The sequence below is a fragment of the Prosopis cineraria genome, unplaced genomic scaffold (genome assembly GCF_029017545.1).
Source record: "Prosopis cineraria cultivar Desert tree isolate PC_DT_omini unplaced genomic scaffold, ASM2901754v1 PC5, whole genome shotgun sequence".
Taxonomy (NCBI): domain Eukaryota; kingdom Viridiplantae; phylum Streptophyta; class Magnoliopsida; order Fabales; family Fabaceae; genus Prosopis; species Prosopis cineraria.
In genome coordinates, this window is record NW_026555336.1 from 32,950,968 (window position 1) to 32,976,815 (window position 25,848).

General features: G+C 31.7%; 4 protein-coding genes and 2 long non-coding RNA genes across 9 annotated transcripts; 3 read left to right on the plus strand and 3 right to left on the minus strand.

Annotated features, from left to right (window-relative positions):
* LOC129310949 (uncharacterized) lies at positions 1-1,250 on the minus strand. The gene is made up of 3 exons (XR_008593190.1): positions 1,112-1,250; positions 659-970; positions 1-594 (listed from the first exon to the last, which is right to left on the minus strand). It is a non-coding gene; the product is annotated as an uncharacterized LOC129310949 (long non-coding RNA).
* Positions 966-3,971, plus strand: LOC129310946 (remorin 1.4-like). Of its 3 annotated transcripts, none has more exons than XM_054952847.1 (6): positions 966-1,682; positions 2,029-2,105; positions 2,614-2,823; positions 2,915-3,356; positions 3,467-3,548; positions 3,638-3,971. In XM_054952847.1, the coding sequence occupies exons 1-6, from the start codon at positions 1,657-1,659 to the stop codon at positions 3,830-3,832; spliced, it is 1,032 nt and encodes a 343-aa protein (XP_054808822.1). In that variant the 5' UTR covers positions 966-1,656; the 3' UTR covers positions 3,833-3,971. The 3 variants fall into 3 exon arrangements, with proteins under 3 accessions (XP_054808822.1, XP_054808823.1, XP_054808824.1); XM_054952848.1 differs by lacking the exon at positions 966-1,682 and adding an exon at positions 1,687-1,737; XM_054952849.1 differs by lacking the exons at positions 966-1,682; positions 2,029-2,105 and adding an exon at positions 2,343-2,519 and having other exon boundaries at positions 3,638-3,970.
* Positions 3,972-4,706: 735 nt separating this feature from the next.
* LOC129310947 (nodulin-related protein 1-like) lies at positions 4,707-5,559 on the minus strand. Its single transcript, XM_054952850.1, has one exon. The coding sequence runs from the start codon at positions 5,418-5,420 to the stop codon at positions 4,932-4,934; it is 489 nt and encodes a 162-aa protein (XP_054808825.1). The 5' UTR covers positions 5,421-5,559; the 3' UTR covers positions 4,707-4,931.
* A 2,709-nt stretch (positions 5,560-8,268) lies between these two features.
* On the minus strand, positions 8,269-8,972 carry LOC129310978 (nodulin-related protein 1-like). The gene has a single exon (XM_054952882.1). It carries the CDS (start codon positions 8,902-8,904, stop codon positions 8,518-8,520), a length of 387 nt encoding a protein of 128 aa, XP_054808857.1. The 5' UTR covers positions 8,905-8,972; the 3' UTR covers positions 8,269-8,517.
* A 4,403-nt stretch (positions 8,973-13,375) lies between these two features.
* On the plus strand, positions 13,376-16,605 carry LOC129312070 (uncharacterized). Of its 2 annotated transcripts, XR_008593448.1 has the most exons (3): positions 13,376-13,577; positions 13,704-15,841; positions 16,549-16,605. It is a non-coding gene; the product is annotated as an uncharacterized LOC129312070 (long non-coding RNA). The 2 variants fall into 2 exon arrangements; XR_008593446.1 differs by lacking the exon at positions 16,549-16,605 and having other exon boundaries at positions 13,704-15,873.
* Positions 16,606-18,932: 2,327 nt separating this feature from the next.
* Positions 18,933-20,708, plus strand: LOC129311624 (UDP-glycosyltransferase 708G1-like). The gene has a single exon (XM_054953999.1). It carries the CDS (start codon positions 19,097-19,099, stop codon positions 20,480-20,482), a length of 1,386 nt encoding a protein of 461 aa, XP_054809974.1. The 5' UTR covers positions 18,933-19,096; the 3' UTR covers positions 20,483-20,708.
* The last annotated feature ends 5,140 nt before the right edge of the window (positions 20,709-25,848 follow it).

Consider the following 25,848-nt stretch of genomic DNA (forward strand, 5'->3'; position numbering starts at 1 on the left):
TTTATCAAACTAAGCTCTAAGAGCTTGCTTTAAACCATAAATTGCTTTTTGTAAAGAGCAAACATGATTAGGATATTTAGGATTTACAATCCTTCAAGACCCTTCATTAATACTTCCTCTTTTAGAATTCTAATTAGAAATGCATTATTAATATTCATCTGTCTAATTGGCTAGTCAAGTGTAACAACAACAATAAGAACAAACCTTAGGGTAGTGGTCTTGAGAACATGACTAAATGTCTCATCAAAATCAATCCCTAGAAGTTGTTGAAAGCCTTACCAACAAGCCTTGCTTTATGCTTAGAGGTTAAGCCCTCAGGATTCACCTTGTGTTTAAACACCCATCTACAATCGACAACTTTCTGATTTTTGAGATAAGGAACCAATTTCTAGGTTTGATTTTCATAAGAGCATTGAACTCTTCTTCCATAGCCTTTTTCCAAATGTTAGATTGTGTAGAGCTTCTTTAACATTGGAAGGTTCTACAGCTGAATTAGCTTCTGTGGTTTACCATACCAACATAGGGTAGCTTTGGCTTATGAATTCCAGCTTTACTCCTTGTCACCATTTGATGTTTGTTGCCCTGTTCAATAACCTGTCCAGGTTCAGCAGAATCAGATATAATCTGAGTAGTGTTAGAAAAATCTGGAGTTTCTGACCTGTAGATTCCTCCATTTGATCAAAGTTATGTTGTTTATCATGTTGTGTTGGTGTGTAATTGCAAGGATATTAGACTGAGGTGCAACAGGCACAAATATGAGCTTAATAAACCTTCAGAAATTGGGAATCGCTCATTGTCATCTTTCTCACTGAACGGAGTAATCATGTGCTCTTTTCCTCCGCAGGCACATTGAAGGAAACGCATTTCGGGCTGATGTCAGCCCTATTGGTGTTCATGAAGTCCTTGAAGTTTCTGACACACAACTCGTTATACTCTCTTATTCTTCCCCCATGGAGTTTTCTTGTTTAAACTGAAACAATAGTTCGTCTAATAATCTCAAAGAAATAGCCAGATAGGTTATTCAGTTTTGTATAATCTGATTTCCATCAATAAATTTAACTGTTCATATTGATCTTATAGTTGTCGGTATAGTAATAGTGTCTCTTCTCACCTAGCATGGTATACAAATGGAGACAAAATGCTTCTACTGATGTGAGTCTCTGATGCACAAGCTTATTCAATGAATAAAGTAGGGAAGGTGCTTTCTGTGTCTCCTCCTTTCTGTCTGAACAGATCTACTTTCTGATTGACCTGTGATGACATTTTTCTTGATAAGTTGCAGCTTAACGAATCATGGAAACCAATGGTTTGTTCTATTTTTTATTCAGGGTGTTTGAGAATATTCCTAGGGTAACTTGAACGAAAATCTGACATCTTTTTGTCGGAAGACTCAATTTAAGATTCCTAGATATTTGAACTGATAAAATCTGGATTGCAAACTGAGGTTAAGAAGGTCAAATAGTAAGATCCTCTGCATTAAAAGGAAAGTTTCTAGAGAGGATATAATGCCTGTCTTCACCCAAAGGCACTAGAGTTCCAAACCAGAGAGTCCATGCAAAGCATATTCAACCTTGCTTGCCCCGGGTTTCTTCTCCTTCAAACAAGCACCACCATGTGGATAGATAAGGTAAGCAAACACCTCAAAACAGACATCTCATGGAGAATTTGATGAATCAGATCAGGTATGTCGGCATGACTTTTTACCTTGGAAATGTCGCAACATGTTCTAGCAGCCATGTGCGTGCTTACATAGATATGAATAAACAAACATTTTCAAATGGGCAAGGTTGCATGCTAACATTTTTGGTTACTATACCCTTAAGATTGCATAATTTACCGTGTTATTGAGATTAGTTTGCAGTTATTATGTGATCAAACTTTAGAAGTGTCTGATCTGACAATGAATTAAAGCGATCTTACCTAAAGGAAATAAGAGTTCATAATTATCATATCTGCTGTAAATTAAGTACAAATTCACTTATTAGAGTTGATAACTATTATCAAGTTAATCTTGAACCTTTTCCTTAGGTTGATATTTACTGGTGCAGAGGAGAGCGGAGCTGATCTGAGTGGCATCAGGGATCAGAAAATACCCTCACAGAAAGGTGAGGCACTTTATTCTCTCTGTAGTTTGAATTACCTGTATTAACAAAGAAAGGTTGCTAATGAACCAAAAAAGAAAGAAGTTAAAAAAAAAGTTATTTAAGCATAGATCTTATGTTAGAATGGCAGACTCCATGGCTAAGTATTCACAAATAATACCAGACTGTGACTACATCTTTAGCCATCCTCCTTCTTGGCTTAGAGAGGGGGAGGAAGGTGAAAGAATTCAGCTCTGTAATGCTTCTACTCTTTGATTGTTGGTGTTAATGGTTTCACTTTTATTCAGAGAAAAAAACCAAAGAAGGTTGCTAATGAACCAAAAAGCAAAGAAGTTCCCTTTTTCAGCAACCGACTTTCCTAGTTCACAGGAGAAAAAGCAAACATTCCTTTGGCAATACAATAGTTTCTTGATTATGGTGATGAACAGAGAGTAGATCACATAATCAATAAGATTGGTTTTCTTTTCCGACCATTTGCGTGCATACCAACTTTGCGTGTCAATTTTTTCAGAGGAGGCCCAGAATTGGTTCCCAAGGCAGTTTTTGAGAAAAATGAGTAATGACTATGACTCTCTAGAGATAGAACGTGCTACTGCAATTGCAGCTGCCGCATTCGCCGTAACCTCACAATATTTCTCTGAACAGAAGACTAGTGAGGGTCCTGAGAACTTATTGACCAAGACCAAAAGCAAAATAAGTGGTTTATCCAGGAAACTCTCAGGTAAAGTCATCTAAAGAAAACTAGAGTTATGATTTTCGTCCTTATGGAAGAGATTCAAAAGAATAACGAACTGCTTCTACTTCACATGCAGGTTCATTTAAATCTTCAGATGGCCTATTTAACAAGGTGCCAATATTTCCAGTCACCGATGAAAAGAAACCAGAAAAGATTCTCACCCCAGTATCTTCAACGAAGAAAACTTCAACTTCTAGCGACCACTTGAACAGGGATGATACAAAACCTGAGGTCCCACCGCCAAGAAAGACTCTATCTTTTGGTGATACAAACTTGAAGAAAACGGAAGAAATGAAACCTGCGATCCCAGAACCAAAACTTGCTCCACCAATTAAGTCAGAGTATTCAAGCCTAATGCTTCTGCCTCCCCCGCCACCACCGCCACAACCACAGAAAGTAAGGAATGATGCGATAAAGCCTGGCCCTCCAAAGCCACCCACTCCACCAACAAGAGTGAACACTAACGAAAAAAAAGCAGCTGCTTGGGAGAGGGAGCAGCTTGAAACGATCAAAGAAAGGTACATGCATGGCTGTAGTGTTACTTTGCACGCACTTAATATTGATTGGCAATCTCTTGGTTCAAACATCGCATGCACTTCTTATTTTGCTGATGAAAGATGCATGTCAGGTATGATAAGTTGAAGCTGACGATAAATTCTTGGGAAAACAAGAAGAAGGCTAAAGCCAGACGCAAGTTGGAGAAGAAAGAGGTTCCTTTAATTCATCCATTCTTTTTTCATGCTTGATTAAAATAAGAAGCTCTTGTGCATTGCGTGCTCAAAAAGCATTTTTGAAACAGATGAGCAGTTCTGAGAAGGAAAGGCGAAAAGCTTACGCGAAATTCAATAGTAATATAGAATATATTAATGGAATTGTAAGGTCTGCAAGTGCTGAAGCAGAAGAAAGACGAAGGAATGAAGAGCATAAAATTAGAGAAAAGGCTAAAGTAATCAGAACAACCGGCAAGCTTCCAGGGACATGCCCCTGCTTCTGAGATCACCACTTATATGTAGCTTCACTGGGTTTGAGGAACAAGAAGAAAACTGTAAATACTTCTTCGATTATTTGATTTACAAAGTCTTAACTAACATCTGTCATGAAACTACATGTCTTCTGATAGTTTTTATCCTTCTATACAAGAAAAGCAGGTGAAACGAAAAAAATAGAAATCGTAATATATGATAACATGCACTTGAAATTGCAATAATCTAGACAAATACCAAGCTGCAGAACAAATAATTTACATAGTAAATCACAGCGTTTCTCTGGTATATGTCAAAAAGCTGATGAGTTATCTTGCTTGCGTCAGGTGTCCAAGTAATTGCCAGAAAAGAATTCGAATTAAATTTTTGAGATAGCATTACTTCCTAGTTCCTTCTCGAAACCTTTCAATCTAATTCATGACGATGTTAAAGAAGAAATAAGTCTTTAGATCAATACATGAATTGAAATCAAAATTTAAGCAATGCAAATTACATCAGTTTGCACGCAAAAGGGAAAAAAACCCAATTCACTGAACTAACATGTTTTAAAAAATAAAAATTTTCTCATGCAATTTAAATGTTTGTTTATTTTTTCTGCGTACTCTTATTATTACATAGTAGTATTTTTCTTTCAATTAATCAAAACTGTTACACGAAAATGAAAAGTAAAAAAAAAAAATGCTGTTGTTAAAGGCACATTTTATTTTATTCTAATGCTGTTGTTCAATTGAAGTCACTGTCACTCCTGGAATCGAATAAAGGAAATTATCTTTATCTTCACTGTTACTCAATATCCACTAATTGATTCATCGTAATACAGAGACATCTCTATCAATTTCCAAGATTCGTCTCCATTAGATCCTACCATTCGCTTGACACAACGCCTAAAAATTGAACACATTATATATATATATATATATATATATATTCAAAACACAGTTTGAGCCTTTTAAGGAACAACACATCACATATGGTGAAATGAAGTTACAAAGGAAGAAGCTGAAGTTCCTAATCAGATGAGGAGAATCAGAACAGCAAGAGCTACAGTACATAAAAAACTATGGTCGAAGTGACAAATAACTACACACAGAGTTCACAAGAACAAACCCATCACTTTTTCAACAAGCCTTGAGCCAACTTCAAGTAACCCTCATAGCCACCACCATTTCCGGAGTGGCCTGGTTTTGACGAGTCAGAATCGGCCTTAGAGCCCGATCCCAAGAAACCCTGAGCCATCTTCAAGTAATCCCCGTGTCCATGCGACTTATCCGGTTTTGCCGAGTGCGAGCTCGCGATGGTCGGATGCTCTGGATGTCCGCCGCCGACGGCGTTGTGGGAGGAGCCGCCATACTTGTGGAGATAATCCTCGGCCTTGTCAACGTACTTGCCAAAGGACTTGTCTTCGAGTTTGCCGTAGTGGCAAGCCGCCTCGAGAAGATCGCCGGCGGCATTGGCGACCTGGGTTTTGTCGACTTTGTGGGATTCGTGGCGGAAAGTGGATTGGGCAGCCTGAGCAACCAATTTGGCACTCGAAAGAAGCTCGCTGGAGGAGTGTTGCTGGTGCGAATGGCCATGGAGGTGGGTGTGATCGGAATCCATCGGTGCTGGAGATGAGAGGAGAGAGAAAATTCGTCGGAAGAAGATAGGATTTGGAGGAGAGAAATTGAACGATGAAGACGAAGTGGCTGGGGCGTCGTCTTCTGTACAGTTGTGGCGAGCGTCAGGTCTTCACTCGTTTGCGCGTTCGGGAGGAAATTAATTTTATTCTACATTTTTATATAAAAATTAATAATAATTTTTTTAAAAATATATAAATAATAATTTAATCTCTCAAAATATTATAATTTCTTAAAATTTTTAAAAATTAATAAATTTATAAAAATTATTAAATTATTTTTATTAAAAATAAATAATTTATAAATTTTATATAAATATTCACAATTTTACTTCTTATATTCACAATTCTTTATTTAATGTTATATTATTGTGAATATAAAAAAAATTATGAATATCAAAACAAAACTAGTGAACTATTTATTTTTAACAAGAATAATTTAATAATTTATATAAATTTATTAATGATAAAAAAATTTTTAAAAATTTCAGAGAAATTATGATATTTTGTGAGATTAAAATGTCATTTATACATTTTAGAGAAATTTTAGTAGCATTTTTTCTTTTTGTATCTCTCTTATTAATATTCTTTCCGTAAATTATAATGAGTGAGAGTAGAATTGAAAATAAAAATCGAACTTAAAAGGTTGAGTGTCATATTTAAATAAGGGTTTAAATTTAAAAAATAAATAATTTTTAGGATAATCGAATTTCAAAACCTTACCCTAATAAGCCATAAAAAAAGGCTCAAGTTCAGGCAATGCCCAAAGCCTTGTTACAATATTTTTTGTAAAAATTAAAAACACACTGTGTGATGAAATTAGGAATTTATTTTAATATAGAATTTTCTTAATTTTAAAAATAGGAATGTTTCTTTCATTAAAAAATTTGAATTAAATTATTATTTGAAAGAAGTTCACTTGATAGTATTCAATTTTAAGAAGTAGATGTGTTACATTGGTGGAACACTAATTAATAACAATTTTGCAATCTTTCAAAGATGACATGCGATATTCTATGTATTCTGATCACTACAACAGCTAGTAAATTGATTTTTAACATAGGCTCCCATATTCTAACAAGTTATCATCCTCGATTCCTTTCAAATAATGTGCAAGCATTAATTTACACTCGTGTTTAAATGATTTTATGCCATTTTATGGTAATTCTTATATTCTGTCTTTTGATGTGTGTGTATTTGATAATGACACAATTTAATTAACATTTATTGTAGATTATGAAGACAAAGTTATATAAATAATTGATATTGAACCTTAACCTCTATCTTCAACAAGTGAATCTACATTTGAAGGATCTAATATTTTATTTTTAAATGATGATAAGGAGAATTTAGATTTAAATTGATAAAGATTTTAATCTTTATCTTAAATTTAGAATTTTAAATCTTTATTTGATGTGAGACCTTGATTTATTTTATGTTAAATTTTATAATATTTTATTTAAATTATAATGTTAATTTTTTTTATTTTTCTAAAAACAGGCTTGCAAGCCCAACTTTGAGCTCTTTAGTTAAGATTCCAGCTTCAAAATTAGGTCAAAAATTAAAAAAATTAGGCTTTAAGACTTAAACCCTTAAAGGTGGGGTTCATAAGGACTAGGCCAACTTAGTTTCTCATCTCTCAGTGAGATTGAGAGGAATATCATAAACATTATAATTAGTTAGAAAAATTCTTTAATTCTTAATATAAAGAATTTTGTGAGATGTTAATTAGATTTTTTAATTTTTTTAATATTATCTCTATTTAAACTCAGACTATGAGAGAGGATATGATGTAAATTTATTTTTTATTTAAATAAAAATAAAATTAAAAATTTATGCTATTTTCAAATGAAGTTAAGAGTAAATTGGCCCAATGACAGTGAAAAAGATATTAATCAAAAGTTGTTGAATATGTTTTTGAAAGTTCAGAAATGTGACCCATTTACAATCAGTTGAGGTGTGATTTTCTCTTTTTATGCCCAAACCAAAAAAAAAAAAAAAAACTTATGTTACAGTAACGAAACTCACATAGCTGATGGTTATAATTATGGCCCATTTACAATCATTTCAATATTTGAATACTTCATTATCAGCTTAATCGATATAATATTTTTCAAATTTAAAAATGAGAATAAGATTTTAAATTTAAGAAGAATAGGCATTTTTATCATTTTAATTTAACTTAAATATTAATATGGCTACGTTACAAAATATTTGAAATGTTGGACTATTATCTTGATTTAATTCTATTAAATGGGATATATATGCAAAAAAAATTTAAAGTTAATGAGTTAACCAACTTTTTTTTATTCTGATAAAATAATTAAAAATGTCTTAGACAGAACAAGATGGGAGTATAAGGGTAAGATAAAAAAATGCTGACATTAAATTATTTATATTTTGAATTAATAACTAAAAATTGTTCATATCTAGGACGGTAAAATTTTTTTTTTTTGGAGGAGAAAATCTCTTGCCATGATTAGAAAGAAATTATGGAGCTTTTATTTATTGTGAGGAATTATTTGTTATTGAAAGGTCAAAGAGAATTTAATTGGCTCCGCTCCTGCACGTCAGCCACGCGCTTAAGTAGTTTCCCGTATTTTGCAAAATATAGTCAACGCGCTTGATGTCCGTTATTGACTGTTATCTCCGCCTTGCCGACAATTTCACATCTTCATCTTCTCGATTTTTTTTTTTTTTTTTGGGGGGACCAACGTGCCGACATCACTTGAGAAGTTAAAGCAATCTATGAGGACAGGAGTAGCTTCACAACACGCCATGGCTTTTTCGTCTCTCAATTCTCCTCCAAATCATCCAAATAGATATGCATAGTTCAGGGGAATGAAACCACATACATACATATATATATATATATATATATCATCCTTCAGGGCTTGAACCATCCACAACGATGATCCAACTCTCACACACATTACATAAATGGCTTACAGTTAAAGTGCATGCCCTTACATCTCTCAAGAACTCACTACCACGCATAGAAAACACACGTACGTCATATGATGCTTACTAAGAGACACACAATATCAGCTTTATATATTCCTCAGTTGTCATATATATCGGTCACTTGTTCATGAAGCCTTGAGCCATCTTCATGTAGTCTCCAATCCCGCCGCCACTGCCGCCGCTTTCAGAGCGACCTTCTTCTGGCTTTGACTCCGATGGTTTCTCCGTCTGGCCATGGCCTCCGCCGCTGTACTGGTGGAGATAATTCTCGGCCTTCTCCACGTACTGGCCCATGCCCTTGTCCTCGAGGTTGCCGTACTGACGAGCTCCCCCGAGAAGATCGCCGGCGGCATCGGCGACCTTGGTCTTGTCCAGGCTGCCAGATTCCTTGCCCAAGGCTGACTGGGCCGCCTCCGCCACCACCTTGGCGCTGGACATGAGCTCACTGGTGGAGTACTGCTGGTGACGACCGTGCTCCTCCTGCCGGGCCCGATCAGAATCCATTGCAAGAGACACCAAGTTAACACAGTGAACTGAAAACGGTAGTGAATCAGTATACGACTGTAACAAGATTTGATGGGTGTGTCGTATATATTGAGAATGAGGGTGGTGATGAAAATACAATATGTGTACGTGTGTGGATGTGGAGAATCCATGTGTGCGAACGTGTGTGATGGACAAGAAGATGTGGTGGCAGACGACGCATGAGATATTTTGCGTGTTTTGGGGGGACAACTGTACTTGGATAACATATTTAGTTGTTCAAAATTTAAGATTTAATATTTTTTGATATGACAAAATCGTTGTTAGCCGTTGGAGTAAATTGAAAATTTGTCGATATAACATGCGAGATACTCATTAGTTGAGCAGATTTAGGCCACCACTTACCCGATTCAAATTCTTTTGGATAACACTGCACGGACACACGTTGCTTTCTTCCTTTAATTATTTGCGTATGGTGTGACTCAGCAGGGTCCCTCATATGTCGGCCACTGATCCGCTTGTTTTTTTTTTTTTCTCGGGAATTAAATTAAACCAATCCGGTATCTGAAGCCATGTTAGACTAAGAATAATCCAGATTAATTTGAGCCAGGTCGGGTCCAAAATGAGGGAAAAAAATTATTTTCTATATTCGCATAAACTAAAACTTAAGACGTATTTAATTAGTAGCCATAACTTTTTTCGCGAAGACATGTCTTTGTTTGTACAGTCTACTTTCATTTTCCCCGATTTTCTTTACTTGTTTTGTTGGGTTGTTAAGCGGGACTTTTCCAACTACGCTCACGAGTGCATAACTTTTGTAAAATGTATTTGTGATGGCCTAGCTTTTCTGATTACCTAAGTCTTCACATGATGCTGATGTGTGTGTGTGTGTTAGAGTATAAAGGCAAGCTAAGTCACATGATTTTTTTATCAACCCTAAAGGTTAGTCACTTGATGACTCTTACATTTTGGATAGGAAGAAACACTAGGCAAAAACAAAAGCAAGTTGTTAAAGAAGCATATGATGAAGATTATAACAAGCATAAAAATTGGTGGGCGTAGCATGTGAAAATAGAAACAAGACGAATTCAAACTGGTTTTCCTTTTCTTTTTTAATACAAAGCGACAGAGAAAATATGCAAAGAAACAAAGATTATGTTATGTCTAAAACTATAAAATTTTTGCAATTAGAAGGCAGGTTGTCGATAATCATGATATCAAAATTATTACTCAAAGTCTTTTAAGTCAATTGAACAATGCATTTGTTTGCTTTTATGCAAATAAAATTAAAAATGATCATCTAATCTTTTATGATGAGACTTTTAATTTTTATGATAATTGTTGAAAGTGATTGAATTTTTGGGTAGTTGAATTCAATTAGAGATAAAATATTTATAGAATCACACTAGACATCAATTTTAAAGATCTTAGCATTCTAGCAAATATTAAAAACTTTCAAAATTTCTATAATCTTAGCAGTTGTACTACAATGAAAACTGGTTTATTTTGGGAAGAAAGTTGATGAACAATTGTTCAAGTTGCATGCCTTTACAATTGTTAATTACACTTCAATCTAATAAGTAAATGTTGAGCTCATGAATAAAGTTGGAAAAGTAGGTTATTCTGACCTTAAAAAACCAACCTTAATAGGCTTAGGTTTAAAAGAATCAAGCTTGAAAAGTTTATTTTTCATTTGATACCTTGAGTTATAGAAGTCGACCCTCAAGAAATGTTTGGGGCTGGCTTTATGAGCTTGAAGCTCTTTTACTTATTTTTTATATTTTTTTTAAAAAATAAATTGCCTACATCAAACAATAAATTAAAGTGCCCATTCAAAATTATTGTCCAATCTTCTAAAATCAAGCCATAAAAGGCCAAAGAGTATAATAAATTTGAGTAAAATTAAAAACAAAACAACCAAATCAAGAAAACTAAAAGGATCCAAGCTATGAAATTGCGAGCTCAAAGCTACGTGTGCCAGACTCACAGCAAAACTGAGAGGGACTGTTGCACTGGGCCTGGGTAATCGAGACGCAATTGACATCAAGCTACTTATTGCCAAGGAGTGGCGAGACTGAGAAGCTGAGATTGAGGGAAGAACAAGGAAAATGGTGCTGTGGTTTTGGTTCGAAGAACAATATGAGAATCAGAGTGTCGGACAAGGAGGAAGGTACTGCCATGGTTTTGGTTTGAGCTCAGATCAGATGTTGCCGTGGTCGTAAACGAACTCATATCAAATCTGAACTGGGCAGAGACATATCGAAGATGAACCGAAGAGAAGAGGGATGCTGTTACGACTCGTGAACAGCGGGCTGTGCTTTCATGCTGATGAGTTGAAGATGATAACTTAGCAGTGAGTTGAAAAACATGATAAGATTATTAATTTAGGGTTAGTTGGATTTTTTTGAGGTTTTTTCTTCTCTCCTATGCAAATATGGGCTAAAATGCGGAGACCGACCAAACTTAATTTTTTCCCCAATCCAACAATCCTGTCTAAATTGATTGTAAAATAATAATAATAATAACAAATGAACTTAAACGGGTTGGTCCTCAATTTGTTAGAGCCAGCTCATTTATTTTCAAGCCCATTAAGACTAGTCCATTTAAGTTCAAATTATAATTACTAAATGTTAATTACAACTTTGACTCTCATGTTAAATGGGTTAAAACGGGTCAGTTTGACAGGCTTGACCCATTTTTCTGACTTTACTCATAAATTCTTATCTTTGATCCTTGAAATAAAGAGTTTGATGCTATAAAAAGGCTTTAAAGTATTTTTGGGCCCACCTTCACATCACAATTCTTCTTTGGAGTCCCTAAAGTTTTTGATTTTACTCATCATATTCGATTATTATTGGGTCCAATTGAGACTAACTCATTTTTAAAGGCAATTTTCTACATTCAAATGGACTAAAACATGAGATTTTGTGCTTGATCGTAATCCCTTCCATTAAAACCAATGCCTTGATTAAAATCTCTTAATTTTATTATTACGTGTTGTGGAGTTCGAATTTTAATACAATATTTGGTGATAATTATAATTTAGGAAGCCCAATCTGAGATTCCTACCCAACCTTAGCCCAGTTGTTATACTATAGTCTCTCTAGTTCTATAAATAAGCTACCTTTTAAAAGAAAATTTTGATCCTTTTTTTTCAGTCATTTTGCATAAAAAAATATGAATTATTAATTTTTTTTTAATTTTATCACTTCATAATGTTCGATAATTACAAAGTAAAAAGTTATAGCAAAGATAAAGTGTTTTTAAAATTATGCTAATAAGGGTAAATTTGAATTTTTTTTTAGACAACATCAATTACCTCTTTTTAATTTTGGTAAGGTAGCTAGAACTTATAAATAACATATAAATAAACCAATTAATGAGGGGTTTGGATCTAGTGGAAAAGACCAATCCCTCACAACATCGCAAATCAAAGTTTGAGTCTCCATTGAAAGAAGTGCCTGCATATGATGTCCAACCATGTATGAAATAAGATTGTCTCGATAGATAGAAAAATAGCTATAAGCAATAAAAAAAAAGTGATTTATAAATAAGAATAAGGGTGAGTATGATTGTCTTGCACATTGGATAATGGGAAGCTATTATGAAGGTGTGGATCTGCGAATGTTTTTTATTTGTTGATGCGTTTGTTCCGCTTTTTATTTCATATCCTTCAAATCTTATGGGCTTCCTTGCTCCCAACCTTTGTTTAGTCAATAATTCAAATGTAATTGGGCTCGGCCCAAAAAAAGTTAGTCGTCATTTTGAAGGAAAAACTGGTTTTTTTTCTAGTATTTCATTGACAAAAATAATTAATTAGGCCAATCGTTCTAAATAAAAATATTTAATGCAAATTAATTTCAGTTGAATACCATTTGATTTTGTTATAAGTAATGTCACTTATTTTACGATTTTCTAAGCAGGTGTGTAAAATAAAACTTCAAAAGAATAATTCACGGTTAAAAAGTACTGATAAAATTACTCACAAATTACATGGTCAGACTCTCAAATATCATTAGAAAAATTTTCCTGAAAACTTGTTATCGTATTCTAAAAATTAACCAAGCATATGAAATGTTCAGATTAAAATGATACACTTTTCTTAAAAAACCAAGTCAAGCGCATCAGGTTTTTGAGGTTAATTATTTTTTTCCCGAAAAATTGTCATATTATGTTCTTAAAGTTAACCAAACATATAAATTTTTCATAATAAAATCATACATCTTTCCTGAAAAATCCAATTCAATACCATCAAATTACTCAAAGGGTATTTTTATCTTTTCGCACCTAGAAATATTGACATCGAAAGACCAGGAACATATAAAATGTCCTAAATGGGGTTTGAGATTTTTTGTCCAATTATTTGCGGTGACATGAAATGACAACATGCGATGTAGGGTGTGAATAGAATGACAACATAATGAGCCAAGATGTGGCAAGGCTTATACATATAAATACATATAGAGAGAGAGAGAGAGAGAAGCGAGGACAATGGCATAATAAAGGAGATCATGGGGTCATATTCATCTAATTCTCATAGAACAGATAGTTAACCCCAGAGGAGTGAACCTGGGAATACATGGCGAATTAGCTTCCATTATTTGCTAATTTACTTTGTGTTCTCAGGTCACCCCTTTGGGGCACTCTGCTTTCACTTTTTCATCATTCAATCTTACTCTCGATCTTCCCTCTATGTAAGTTCTCTATATATATCTCTTTGCTTAATTATTTGTTCTATATGCCCACTTCAATCAATGCCAATCTTTAGTTTTTCTCTTCATGTCATCACTGGTAAAAGCTTACATATATATTTGATCCAGATTCATGTATAGATGATGCAGATTCGTGCAACTCAAGTGTTTGCAGCAGTTTCTTTTCTGTATACTATATGGATGATTCAGAGCTGTTTGACAGTTTTTTATTTTCTCTAAGGAAGCCCAGACGTGATATTTCTAGTCAGTTTTTTAAAATCTTAGTGAAAGATTAGGGTTATTATTATTGAGATGGAGGGTTTCTTCAAAAAAAAAAAAAAGAAAAAGAAAAAACAGGGTTAAGTGTATGATCTGACTTTCATGGTGCAAATCATCACCGTTCATTCTTTTTTTATTTAATCCAATGGCTGTTTCTCCTTTGACAACAGCAGATTCGGAAAAAATTTAGGAATGTAGACAGCATTTTACTTTATGCCAATTATTTTTAAAAAACAATTATAATTTTAAATATTCATTTTAATAGTAAGGCCCTGAACTTAATTTGAATTAATTAGAGATTATATTTTAAATGAGTTATTTTAATTAATTTACACATCATAATAGGTTATCAATAATTATATTGATGAGTTAACATTTATATGTAACCAAATGAAAATAAATTAATCTTTAAACAATTGTAATTTTTATTAATCTAATACCTCATGCTTGTGCATTTTTTATTTGTTTTTTATATTTTTTTATACTAATTAATTACATTTCTTTTTTATTGTTCTATATCATTGTTATCAATATTCTGTAATCTATGTTAACAAATTTTAATAGTATTACTATTACATCATCTTAAAACAGTATGGATCAAATTGTTAAATAAGATAAATTTAAAAGGACAAATCAATAACTGAAGTGAACTTGAAAGATTAATAATTTCATTATCTCTATTTAAATTGTTTGTGTGAGGTTTGTGAACAATTTTCCCTTGCAGTTTCACTCATTTACAAAAAAGATAAATAAATTCTATCTAATTAATAAATATTTAAAATTATAATTTATTTTAAAAATAAGATAAAAAATTAATTATGATTTTAACTTAGTTAAAACTCAATCCCTAATTAACTGAGTCAAAGTTTAAGACTTTAATATTAAAAAATATTTAAAATTATAATTTTTAAAAAAAAATAATTAAGATTTTTTTACACAAAAAATAAGATCTAACACGAGTAAAAATATTGACTCTCTTCCCTTTTTTCCCAATCCCACTTGACTTTGGACATAATGGATTTGGATTCCATGCATGAGAGGCGTCAGATTAAATTAAATCTATGGTCACAAATATTTGTGCCGCTAACAATCAGTAAAACGGTAGGTGCTTGCGCGGACTTGTATCTCCTTTTCAAACAATCAATCAAACAAAAATCATCCTCTTTTCCAACGTACTGAAAATTGAATTAATCGTTTATCAAGCAAAACATTAGATTAAGACTTAATGATTTAATTAAGGATCAATTTAAAGTCAAACTGTTCGTCATTAAAATAATATAATTGAATTTATATATATAAAAATATTTATATTTGAATATAAAAAATAAATATTTAAATAAAAATCATTAGCTCTGCTTAAATAACTCAACAAAAATTCAATAAATAAAGAAAAATATTATACATGTGAGTGTAATCCTAACAAAATTTAGTAAACTCAATAAAATTTTAATAAAAATTAAAATAATTAATTATTTTTTTTAAATAAATGGACTAAGTTGACCAGGGTCACTCCCAGATTAGTCTCGATTGACACACTACCTGAGATAGATTATAAACTAAATTGGCCAACTAACTAGTTCATCGAATTATCCGTTGGGTTTTCATTCATTGAACATGTAAATAAATAAACAAAATTAAATTTCAGACATTACAGCAAATGGCAATCACTTGTTTTTCTCTATCCCTCAAAGGACAGTGTGACAAAGCAAAACGATGACAATTGTCAATGACTAGAAAAACGGATGACAAATGAACAAGCTTGTTGGTGGAATAGAGAAATGGGTTTCCGCGCAATGCGAGGACTAAGGGATGAAGGAAGAGCAAAAGGTTAATATCATCTTCGCACCCACCGTTTCCATAATTGTTGGTGGCACAAATATTTTTTTACCATAGACTTAATCTTACATGTCTCACGCTGCCACATGTTGCCATCCATTCCATGCTCAGGCTTCGTGGACACATGGGATCAAAATCCCTCACTTTTATGTGTAAGTTTTTCAATATATGTTGATTTCGCCTCGGTTAGGGTTATGCAAAAGTTTTTTAATTTAATGCTGTCCTATTTAATTTAAGACAAATTTAATTCTATTTAATTTGAATAAAAGTTAGTTTTTCAAGACAAAAAATATCAAATTCTTTATTCAGGTTATACTAAATAAGAGATTGAATATTTGAATTACTTGATTCAATTCGGTCTATAAATTTATTTATTATAATTATAATTAATTTATTAATTATTATTAAAATAATTTAATTTATAATAATAATTAATATTTTTTGTATTTTATACTTGTAAAGTTATAAATATTGAGTAAAATTGTAACATTGATCAATTTCATTTTTTTTCTTTTATTGATAAAATTTATTGTTAATTTAGTGTAATAAACTTTAGATATATTGAAGGTTCTTTAATTTAAATAATTTATATTATAATTGAAATATTTTTTGTTGTTGTTGTAAATTGATGTGGATTTATAATTATTATTATGATAAATTTTATATGACTATAAGTAATTTTATTATGTTAATTAAATTTATTATATTAAAATTAATTATTATCTTTCATAAATAAAAAATAAATAGAGACTTAACAAGATCAAGATTAATTTTTAGTTTTACTGAATTAATTCAGTCCCGTTTGACTTTGAATTAATGCTAAATTAGATCATGAGTTACTTAATTCAATTTTTTTTAGGAGAATGATCGGACTTCGAGTTAGATCAAAATTATGTTAGGTCAGACTTTTGCACAGCCGTAGCTTCGGCGTTATTTGCACAGTGCTGTCTGGTACTGCAACCAGAGAGATATAAATGCATAATTGAGTGTGGCCCACGTGCCTATCTTCCTCGCATGTAAAATGAAGGTAAATTCAATACAGGTCACAATTGGCCCCAATAATTAAATAAATAAATCAAGCTCACAATGTCCTCATGGTGACGCCATCATGTCCCTCTTCTTACAATTCAACAATTTCCCTCGCACAAAATAATAATAATAATAATAATAATAATAATAATCAACATTTCGTTACTTTATGAGTACACATTAAACATCTCATTCGATTAATCTACTGTAAACAATTTTTTAATATAAAAGTTACTTTCTTTCTTTTAAAAAATATACTTTCATGTAAATAGAGAAATTTATTTTTTATTTTAATTTCAAGATTATTTTTAGAAAGATAAAGAGCGACATCATTCCAACAAAAATTTAAAATACTGATGCATTTGGAGAAAAAAATTTAGAACAAATTTACTTTGTAACCCAAATTTATCTTTAGAAATTTGGGACTACAATGCTACTTAATGCAAAACACTCCCACATATTGCCCACCCAAGGGCCTCTTCTCCGTATCTCACCAACTGACCCACTTTCCAAAAAATTTCAAATATTTTTAAGAAGAGATCAATAGGAAAATTATGAAAGCAATATATTTTTGAGCAATGGGTTAAGTGAAAAGTTTCATATTTTATTTTATTTTTCAACAAAAATTTTGATATTTTCTAAGGTAAGGAAATGTCTAATTACAATATAATATATCCCCAACTGTTCTTGTACACACGCGCACACAATTAATTTAACGTTATCACTGGAATCAACAAAATGTTTAAAACTCGTTAAGTACTCTATCTAAAGCTTAAAAAAAGTTTCTAATTTTACACTCATTTAAATCCATATATGGTAAAACTTTGAAAAATGAAACTACATTAAACAAGAACGATAGGAAAAATATGCAATAAATAACTCATATAATGCTTTATAAAATATAAAACATCAAAACATTTTCCTCCAAATATCTTGTAAAAATGACACGATGGAGTAAGTGCTCGTTTGAATTTCAGTTGGGTATAATAAATTATGAAAATAATTGATTAAGTGATAGATTTTAATCATAATTAATTATATTATAATGCAATCTATTTGGATACTATTTTTTTAAAATTGATTTTAACAGAATTAAAAATGTTTGGATAATTTAATTAAAATTAATTTTTAACTATATAAATTACTATATAATTTAATTTTTAAATATTAAATATTAATTTTTTAAAGATATAAAATTTAAATTTTATTAAAAAAAATTTAATTTTATTTTTATTAAATTATGTGCTTTCTTTATAATATTTTTTTAAACCTGTCTTTATAATTTTTTTTTCCAACATTTTTTATAAACGTTTGGCAGAAAGCTGATGGAAGGAGTTTATGAAAAAAACGTGCGTTTTGTCTCTTTAATTAATTTTTGTGTTTTTGTGCTATTTGGATAATTTTATTTAAAAAATTAATTGTGGGCTTAAAAAATCAATTTTCTCTTCTATCTAAATACACGCTAAGCATTTGTTTACAACACAAAAAATACGAAAAGACAAACAAATTTAACGTAATTGTAATAGTCAATTTATCAGCATTACATACCAAATCAATCCAACATATCAACATAATTAAATTTCTCCCCTTTATTCTCCTCCCTTCCAACCACAAACAAATCAATTATAGATGAAAGTAACATCAAACCTTCCTTCTGCCAAACCAAATTAAACCACGCCATAAATGCATATAGAGCAAGTTCACAGAGCTTTGAGTACAGCACGTGCGATAGTAATTAAGCACCACATCTTGACATTGGCCTAACTTTCAAACCTAATCAAGTCACTCTAACAGTCAAAGTCAAAACAGAACTTGCCACATTCACTGAATACTATAATATTTTTTTTTATCAGGTAAATACTACTCTTTCTGTCTTAAATTATATAACATTTTTTTTTTAAATTTATTTTAAAATATAAAATATTTTGAGTAAATTAAAGTTTCATTAAATACATCAATTTTAATATTATTTTTTTTTTCAATAATTAATTTTCATTATTTTTTTAATATATTAAATGATGAATATTTTAAAAAGTTTATATTTTTATTTTAAAAAGATGAAATTGTTAAATATATTTAATAAGATTTATTGATATATAAAATTTTATTTAAAAATATTTTATAATTTAGAATGAAAGGGTGTGATACAATGACTGATGATAATCAGGGGACGAATAAGAGTGGAATGTTCTAAATCACTGCCCCGTAAAAGTTTCCTTAATTATTCTTTACGGACAAAAAAAAAAAATCTCTCTTTTCAAATCCAACGTAAAGCTTTCCCCTTGCTATAAGAGTTACGGCTCCCCTCTGTCTTCTCATCGAAGTCTTTCGCCACAAAGTCCATTCCATAGTGAGCTCAGGAGATCTCACGGGAAAACATGTCCGACGCCGTTGTTCATGTGGCTCTCCTCCACTCCGCCGGCGCGGGTCATCTAACTCCATGTTTGAGACTCGCTGCGTTGCTCGTAAACCGCCATTGCAGAGTCACTCTCATCAGTCCTCATCCCACAGTTTCTATGGCCGAATCTAACCTCCTCTCCCGCTTTCACTCTGCTTTTCCTCAGGTCTCTCTTCTTCCCTTTCATCTCCTTCCTTTAGATGCTTCCACTGCAAACTCCGACGACCCTTTCTTTCTTGGATTCGAAGCAATCCGTCGCTCTTCCCACCTTCTGCCTTCTCTTCTCGCTTCGGTCTCTCCTCCAATCTCTGTTTTTCTCTGTGATGTGTCTTTGATATCCCCTGTTCTTCCAATTACAGAGACCCTTCGTATTCCCTTTTACATCCTTTTTCCTTCTTGTGCTAGGATGTTTTCCCTTTTCTCATCCGTGCCCAGATTCATTTCATCCATATCTGAATTAGATTTTGTGGACATTCCAGGAGTTTCAGCCATACCCAGATCGTCAATCCCACCTCCTCTTCTTCACCCCGACAATGTCTTCGCTAACATATTAAAAGAAGACAGTCCCAAGCTCCCAAAAACACGCGGCATTTTGATGAATTCATTCGAAGCAATAGAAACAAATGCGCTTGAGTCTCTGAACACCGGAAAAGTTGTCAAAGATATGCCTCCCGTATTTCCCATCGGGCCTATCATGCCATGCGAGTTCGAGAAGAATGAAACACAACAAACAAACTCTTCGATAGTGAAGTGGCTGAACGATCAGTCTCCTGGGTCCGTCGTGTACGTAAGCTTCGGAAGCAGAGTAGGCATGTCCAGCGAGCAAATAAGGGAAATCGGAAACGGGTTGCTGAAAACCAGGTTTAAATTTCTGTGGGTAGTGAAGGGTAAGAAGGTAGACAAGGACGAGGAAGACGATTTAGAGGAAGTGTTGGGGGCGGAGCTGATGAAGAGATTAAAGTCAAAGGGATTGGTAGTGAAAGAATGGGTTGATCAAAGTGAAATTCTGAGTTACAGTTCAGTGGGAGGGTTCGTGAGCCATTGTGGATGGAACTCGGTGCTTGAAGCAGCATGGCACGCCGTGCCGATTTTGGGATGGCCTCAGATGGGAGACCATAAGGTGAACGCAGAGGCGATGGAGCTGAGTGGGATGGGAATGTGGAAGAGAGAATGGGGTTGGGCTGGAGAGAAAGTGGTAAAAGGAGAAGAGATCGGAGACGCCATTGATGAGATGATGAAGAATGAAGGTTTCAAGATGAAAGCAGAGGAGTTGAAACTGGCAGCGAGGAAGGCCGTGGGTGGTGGTGGGAGTACTGAGTTAGCTATTCAGAAAGTGATTAATGAGTGGAAGAAGATGAACCATTGATATGTGCGAGAACGTACGTGTGAGGATCGATGGTGGTATAACTGAAGAAGAAGCAGCAGCCATGCATGCATGGCGGCGTGCTGTCACAATAATCTTCAAGTCTGCAGAGAGAGATCTAGGGTTTAGAGTTAAGTTCTCTATATTATAAGTATTTGTTAGTTTGCTTAATTAGTTCATGCATTGGCCGGAGTAATTGCTTCCTGCATTATTGCTAATAAATTGTTAATTAAGCTCTCACTACAAAAAAAAAAGCTAATAAGCAATGAAATTTTGTATCGCTAATTAGTGAAAATTTCATTACCAAATGGATTAGCGACAGAATTAGCAATGGAATATTTTTATTGGTAAAAACATCATCATTAATTCGTTAGCAATGAAATTTGCAATTTGGTCATTAATTAGCAATGAAATAGCGACGGAAATTTTCCATCACTAAATAAGGATAAGTTATTATTAAATTTTTAACAGACTTATTTCGCTGCTAATTCTATCACTAATTTATTAGGTGGATTAAAATATTATTGTCACGTCACTGGTTGGACCAATACCACCTCATCATCATCTAGTCACCCAGTGGAATAGTGCCATTTTATCGCCACATTCTAGTCACCTAGTGGACCAGTGCAACTTTACCACCATGTCACTATCACGTCTTGTGTCACTATTATGTCAAATATTATTACCTTTAATTGTGCCTTGGCTTGATTCGAACTTGTAACCTTATACTTCCTAATGCCTTTGCATTCACCTTGTTATCAGTTGAGTTGAAAGGAATTTTTAATCTTAATTAATAAATTAAATATATAATACTTAACCACACACACATATATTAATAAATATATTATTTAAATTATTATTAAATATAATATTTAAATTTAGTTATTTTTTTAACATTATATTTATTTATTAATACGGAAACATTAACTTATATATAATAATTATTTTTATTATATTTTATTTAAAAAATTATTTTAAATTATAATTTTTAAAGTCTTTATTTATAGCATAATAATAAATTATTAAATAAATTATATAAAAATATATATTATAAATAATAAAATTAAATTAAAATAATTTGTGGCGGAATTAGCGATGAAATTATGATAGAAAGCTTTGTGACATAATTTTCTATCATAAATTCCATCACTAAATTAGAATAAGATATCCTGACCATTAGCGATAGAATTTTTCGTCAGTAAATTTTATTGGTAAATTATTTTCAACGAATTAGTGATAGAATAATAATAAAATTTTAGTGATAGAATATTTTGTCGCTAAATTAGCGATGAAATTAGTGATGGATTAGTGACAGAAATTTATTCTATTCTAATCTGCTGTTTTTTTTTTTGTAGTGTCTAGTGAAAAAAATAAGTTGTTTCTATGCAACTTTATCTTGAATAGGATTTTCTCAAATAGGAAGATATCTGTAAATGATAAAAAGTTAAAAAAAGTTTTTAAATTATCTAGAAAAGGAAAAAAATTGCTAATTAAGCTTTTATTTTAAATTTTTTTTATGTTATTAATATTTAAAAAGCTTTCAGTTAATACTTTATTTTATTTAATTCAAAATAAGTTATATTAAAAAGACAAAAAGAACATAAAAGGCCACAAAGAAAATAAAATTTCAGATGAAGACATCTGGAATTAGGGAAAAGGGGAAAGACATAGAAGTAGAAAACGTAAAGTGATAGAAAATTAAAAAGAAAAAGAAAAGATATTAATTAGAATTGACTATTCCAGCTACTCTTCTACTACATAGTGGAATTCGAAAGTTGAGCGCCGTTCGATGACAAATAATGTTCATGTTTTTAGTAGGAAGTTGACAATCAGATCGCTATGTTGTTTTACGAACCAAAACTAAAATTTAAAAAAAAAAAAAAAGCTCGTCTCTTTTCGAAGTATGTGTATTTTCAAATCCAAAGGTAAAGCTTTCTGGTTTTTCTACACGAATCACAGCTTCCCTCTCTCTCATCTTCAAAGTTCTCAGTTCTTGTCCACAAATTCCATTGCCACTAGGTACCAAAAATAATAATAATAATAATAATGAAACAGTCTGTTGTTCTAGCAACAAAACCACCTCTTTCTTTTAGAATAGGTAATGGGTTCGAATTCAAGACAAAACTACTCCAAACACAACTGTCAACGAACAGACCTAGGCTATTATCAACACTTAGCTTGCAAAGACTAACGTAGCAAATTGAAAGGTATTGTGTGTAGACAACATGATGTTCCCATCCAAAGTGACACTTGGACTTTACCGAATGAGGAATGGTTTAAACTAAATGTGGATAGTGCTTTTGTTATGCATCATAACATCATGGACTGTGGTAGTGCTTGTCAAAATTCAAGTGGTGAATTTAAAATTAGTTTCAGGCTTAACATGAATGGTGATGTTTCACTGATTGCTGAGCTCTAAGTGTGCTTCTGAGATCTTAAGTTTGCTTGGGACCTTAATTACCATTAGATGATTCTTGAATCTAATTGCTTTAAAGCAATGGAATTTGTTATTAGTAGAGGGCACTCTCAACATCCAAATAATGACATCATTTTTGAAATTCAAGCTCTGTTGGCTCGGGATTGAAGAGTGAGAGTCCATAATATCTCGCATGATGCTAATGAAGCTGCAGACATACTTGCTAAACAGGCTTTATCTTGTGTAACTAATTTTTCTCCTATATTTACCTCTTTTTCAGAATTGGTTAGTTCACTAAAGCAAGACATCCTAAATTCTTAGCATCCTCCCTTGCTATGAAAAAAAAGTAATGGATTCAAATCTGACGTTAACATGGTTTTTGTGCGTGTGTAGGTATGTGTATGTCTCTTCCTCATGAGGAAGGGCTATGTTAGGGTAAATTTTAAAAAAAAAGTACCAAAAAAAAAACATGTGCTTGATTCGCAAGAGCAATTTACACAACTATTTGCTTTACTATATAAAAGAAAAAATTATGAATAGATATCTTGTTCAAGAAATTAATTCACACAAATAAATCTTACAAAATATAAAAATTATAGTTAAGTCTCTTGAAATTTATGCATAGTTTGTAGTTGAGGTGCAAAGATAATATTGTTCTTATTAATTTGACTTTCACTTACAACTACAATATGAAAATTTACAAGTAAAATTTTATAATTTTAAAATTAAATTTCTTGTTTAACACTTTATATAATATGAAATTGTCATGAACTTAATTATGCCTATAATTGGCTAATTGAAATGTAAAGAAAGTAATAGACCGAGCTCATTTGGATTTTACATATTTAACTTACTAGTTGTTTAAGGTTAATTAAGTGATATTTTAAGGCAGGCAATACAATGCGGGTCCAAGATGAAAGCAATTGAAGGGGCCAAAGATATGGACATTGTCTTTCTCATTTTCACCGTTCAATATAATTTACTTATCTTTAAAACATAATCTAATAATTGTTATTATATAATTAACAGCATAAGAAGATTTAAACCTTTTACAAGAATTAAATCCATGCCGGAAAACTAATATTTTATTTTTGAGAATTAATATATATACATATGAGAGAGGATATTCAAGATTTAATTTAGATCCAAATTAACCCCCATAGCATTAGATTAAGTTTGAATGTGTGCAATACTCTAGTTTTAATTGGAAGCACTTTTCTCTTTTCTTTTCTTGTCTTCGTTTGCCTATTTCAAAGCAAAGCCCTCCACCTATTTCAAAACATAGCATTAAATTTTTGGAAGGTATAATAATTTTTACATTTATAATATATATTAGTAAGTTTTATCATATTTATCATAAGAGAAAATGGTGATTTAATTCATTTTTATCTTTATTTTTTTAATCCATTCTTTTTTAGTAACCTATGCGTTTATAATAGTATGGGAATTCGGGTTAACCCATTTGATTTAACTAATAAATCATAAAATTAGTGTATTAATTGGTTTAATAAAATACTTTATTTATAACCAATTTAATCATGATTTAACTATGATTTTGACCATCCACTAACACTTAAACCAATGTCTTAATTAGTTCCATTTTCATTACCACGGTGTTTATATCACCATGGTGATTTGAATAATCTAAAATTAATTTTAACGGGCCAAATTTAAAATTTATGACCAGTAATTTTTGATATAAAAAATTATTTTTTTTATCAAAGTAACCATTATAATAAGATTATCTTTATTTTAAATTTTGTACCAATTAAAATAAACAAACAATAATTTATAAAAAATATAAAGATTAAATTATATTAAATCTGGAAGTGGAGGGTTGTAATGAGCACCGACCATTCATTTTTATCAATGTTTCTAAAGATTTAAAAATAATAATAATAAATGAAACTGAGATCAGCTACTAAGTGTGACTACAAAACGAGATCCCTATCCCTAAGCAACTCCTCTTGGACCAAACTAGAAACATAAATCCCCGTACTTCCATGCAAAGTCTGCCTAGCAATCCCCTCCGCAATAGAATATTTCGACATGCACCTTTGATACATGCTCGACTTTTATGGGCAAACAATAATAGTTGCATTTTGTTATTATGGAGAGCCGGGCATGCTCAAACTACCAAACCATAAACAAGTAACTGATTGAGTTGGAAAAAATAGGTTTAATTAGCCATGATGCAGGACTTAAACTTGTGGGTTGGCCCACTTATATTAAAAATAAAAAAAGACAGAAAAAAAAACTAATGAGATTGAATTTAAAGTAAAACATTCAAAATAAATATGCATGAAATTACGATTTAAGTGCTTGATATTTTTACATTTATTAATTCAATTTTAAATTATGATAGAAAATAATAAAATTACACCGTTCATATATTTAAATGATGATATAATATAATAGGTAAATATAACTTTTAATCCCTATACTTTACTTGCTTTTTGATTTTAATTCCTAGACTTTTTTTGATATTTTAGGTTTTTACATATTTATTTTTCATTATTTTTGGTTCCTCTATAAGCAAAGTGTAGGGACCTTAGAAGGATTCAAAATAATGACAAACAAAAGTGTATGGACCTAAAACATCAAAAAAAAAAATATGGGAATCAAAAGCAAAACACAAGTACAAGGATTAAAATTTATGTTTATCCTAATATAATCTTAATGTAATCAAGACAAGATTAAATAAAATTTATGTTGCAATGATGTGTTGATGTGGTAATAATATATTTGGCAACGTTATATTTCTGGATGAAAGCTGACAAAAAATGTATAAAATCTTATTTTTACCATAACGTAGGGAGAAGCGACAACTAAAAGCTATATTTTCCATATTTTAAAATTTGATCAATAACATACATGATGTCAAATTACTCATAGATTCGAATCCCATTAGATAAGGTGTTCACATTTAATATTTGACTATATCTTAAATAAG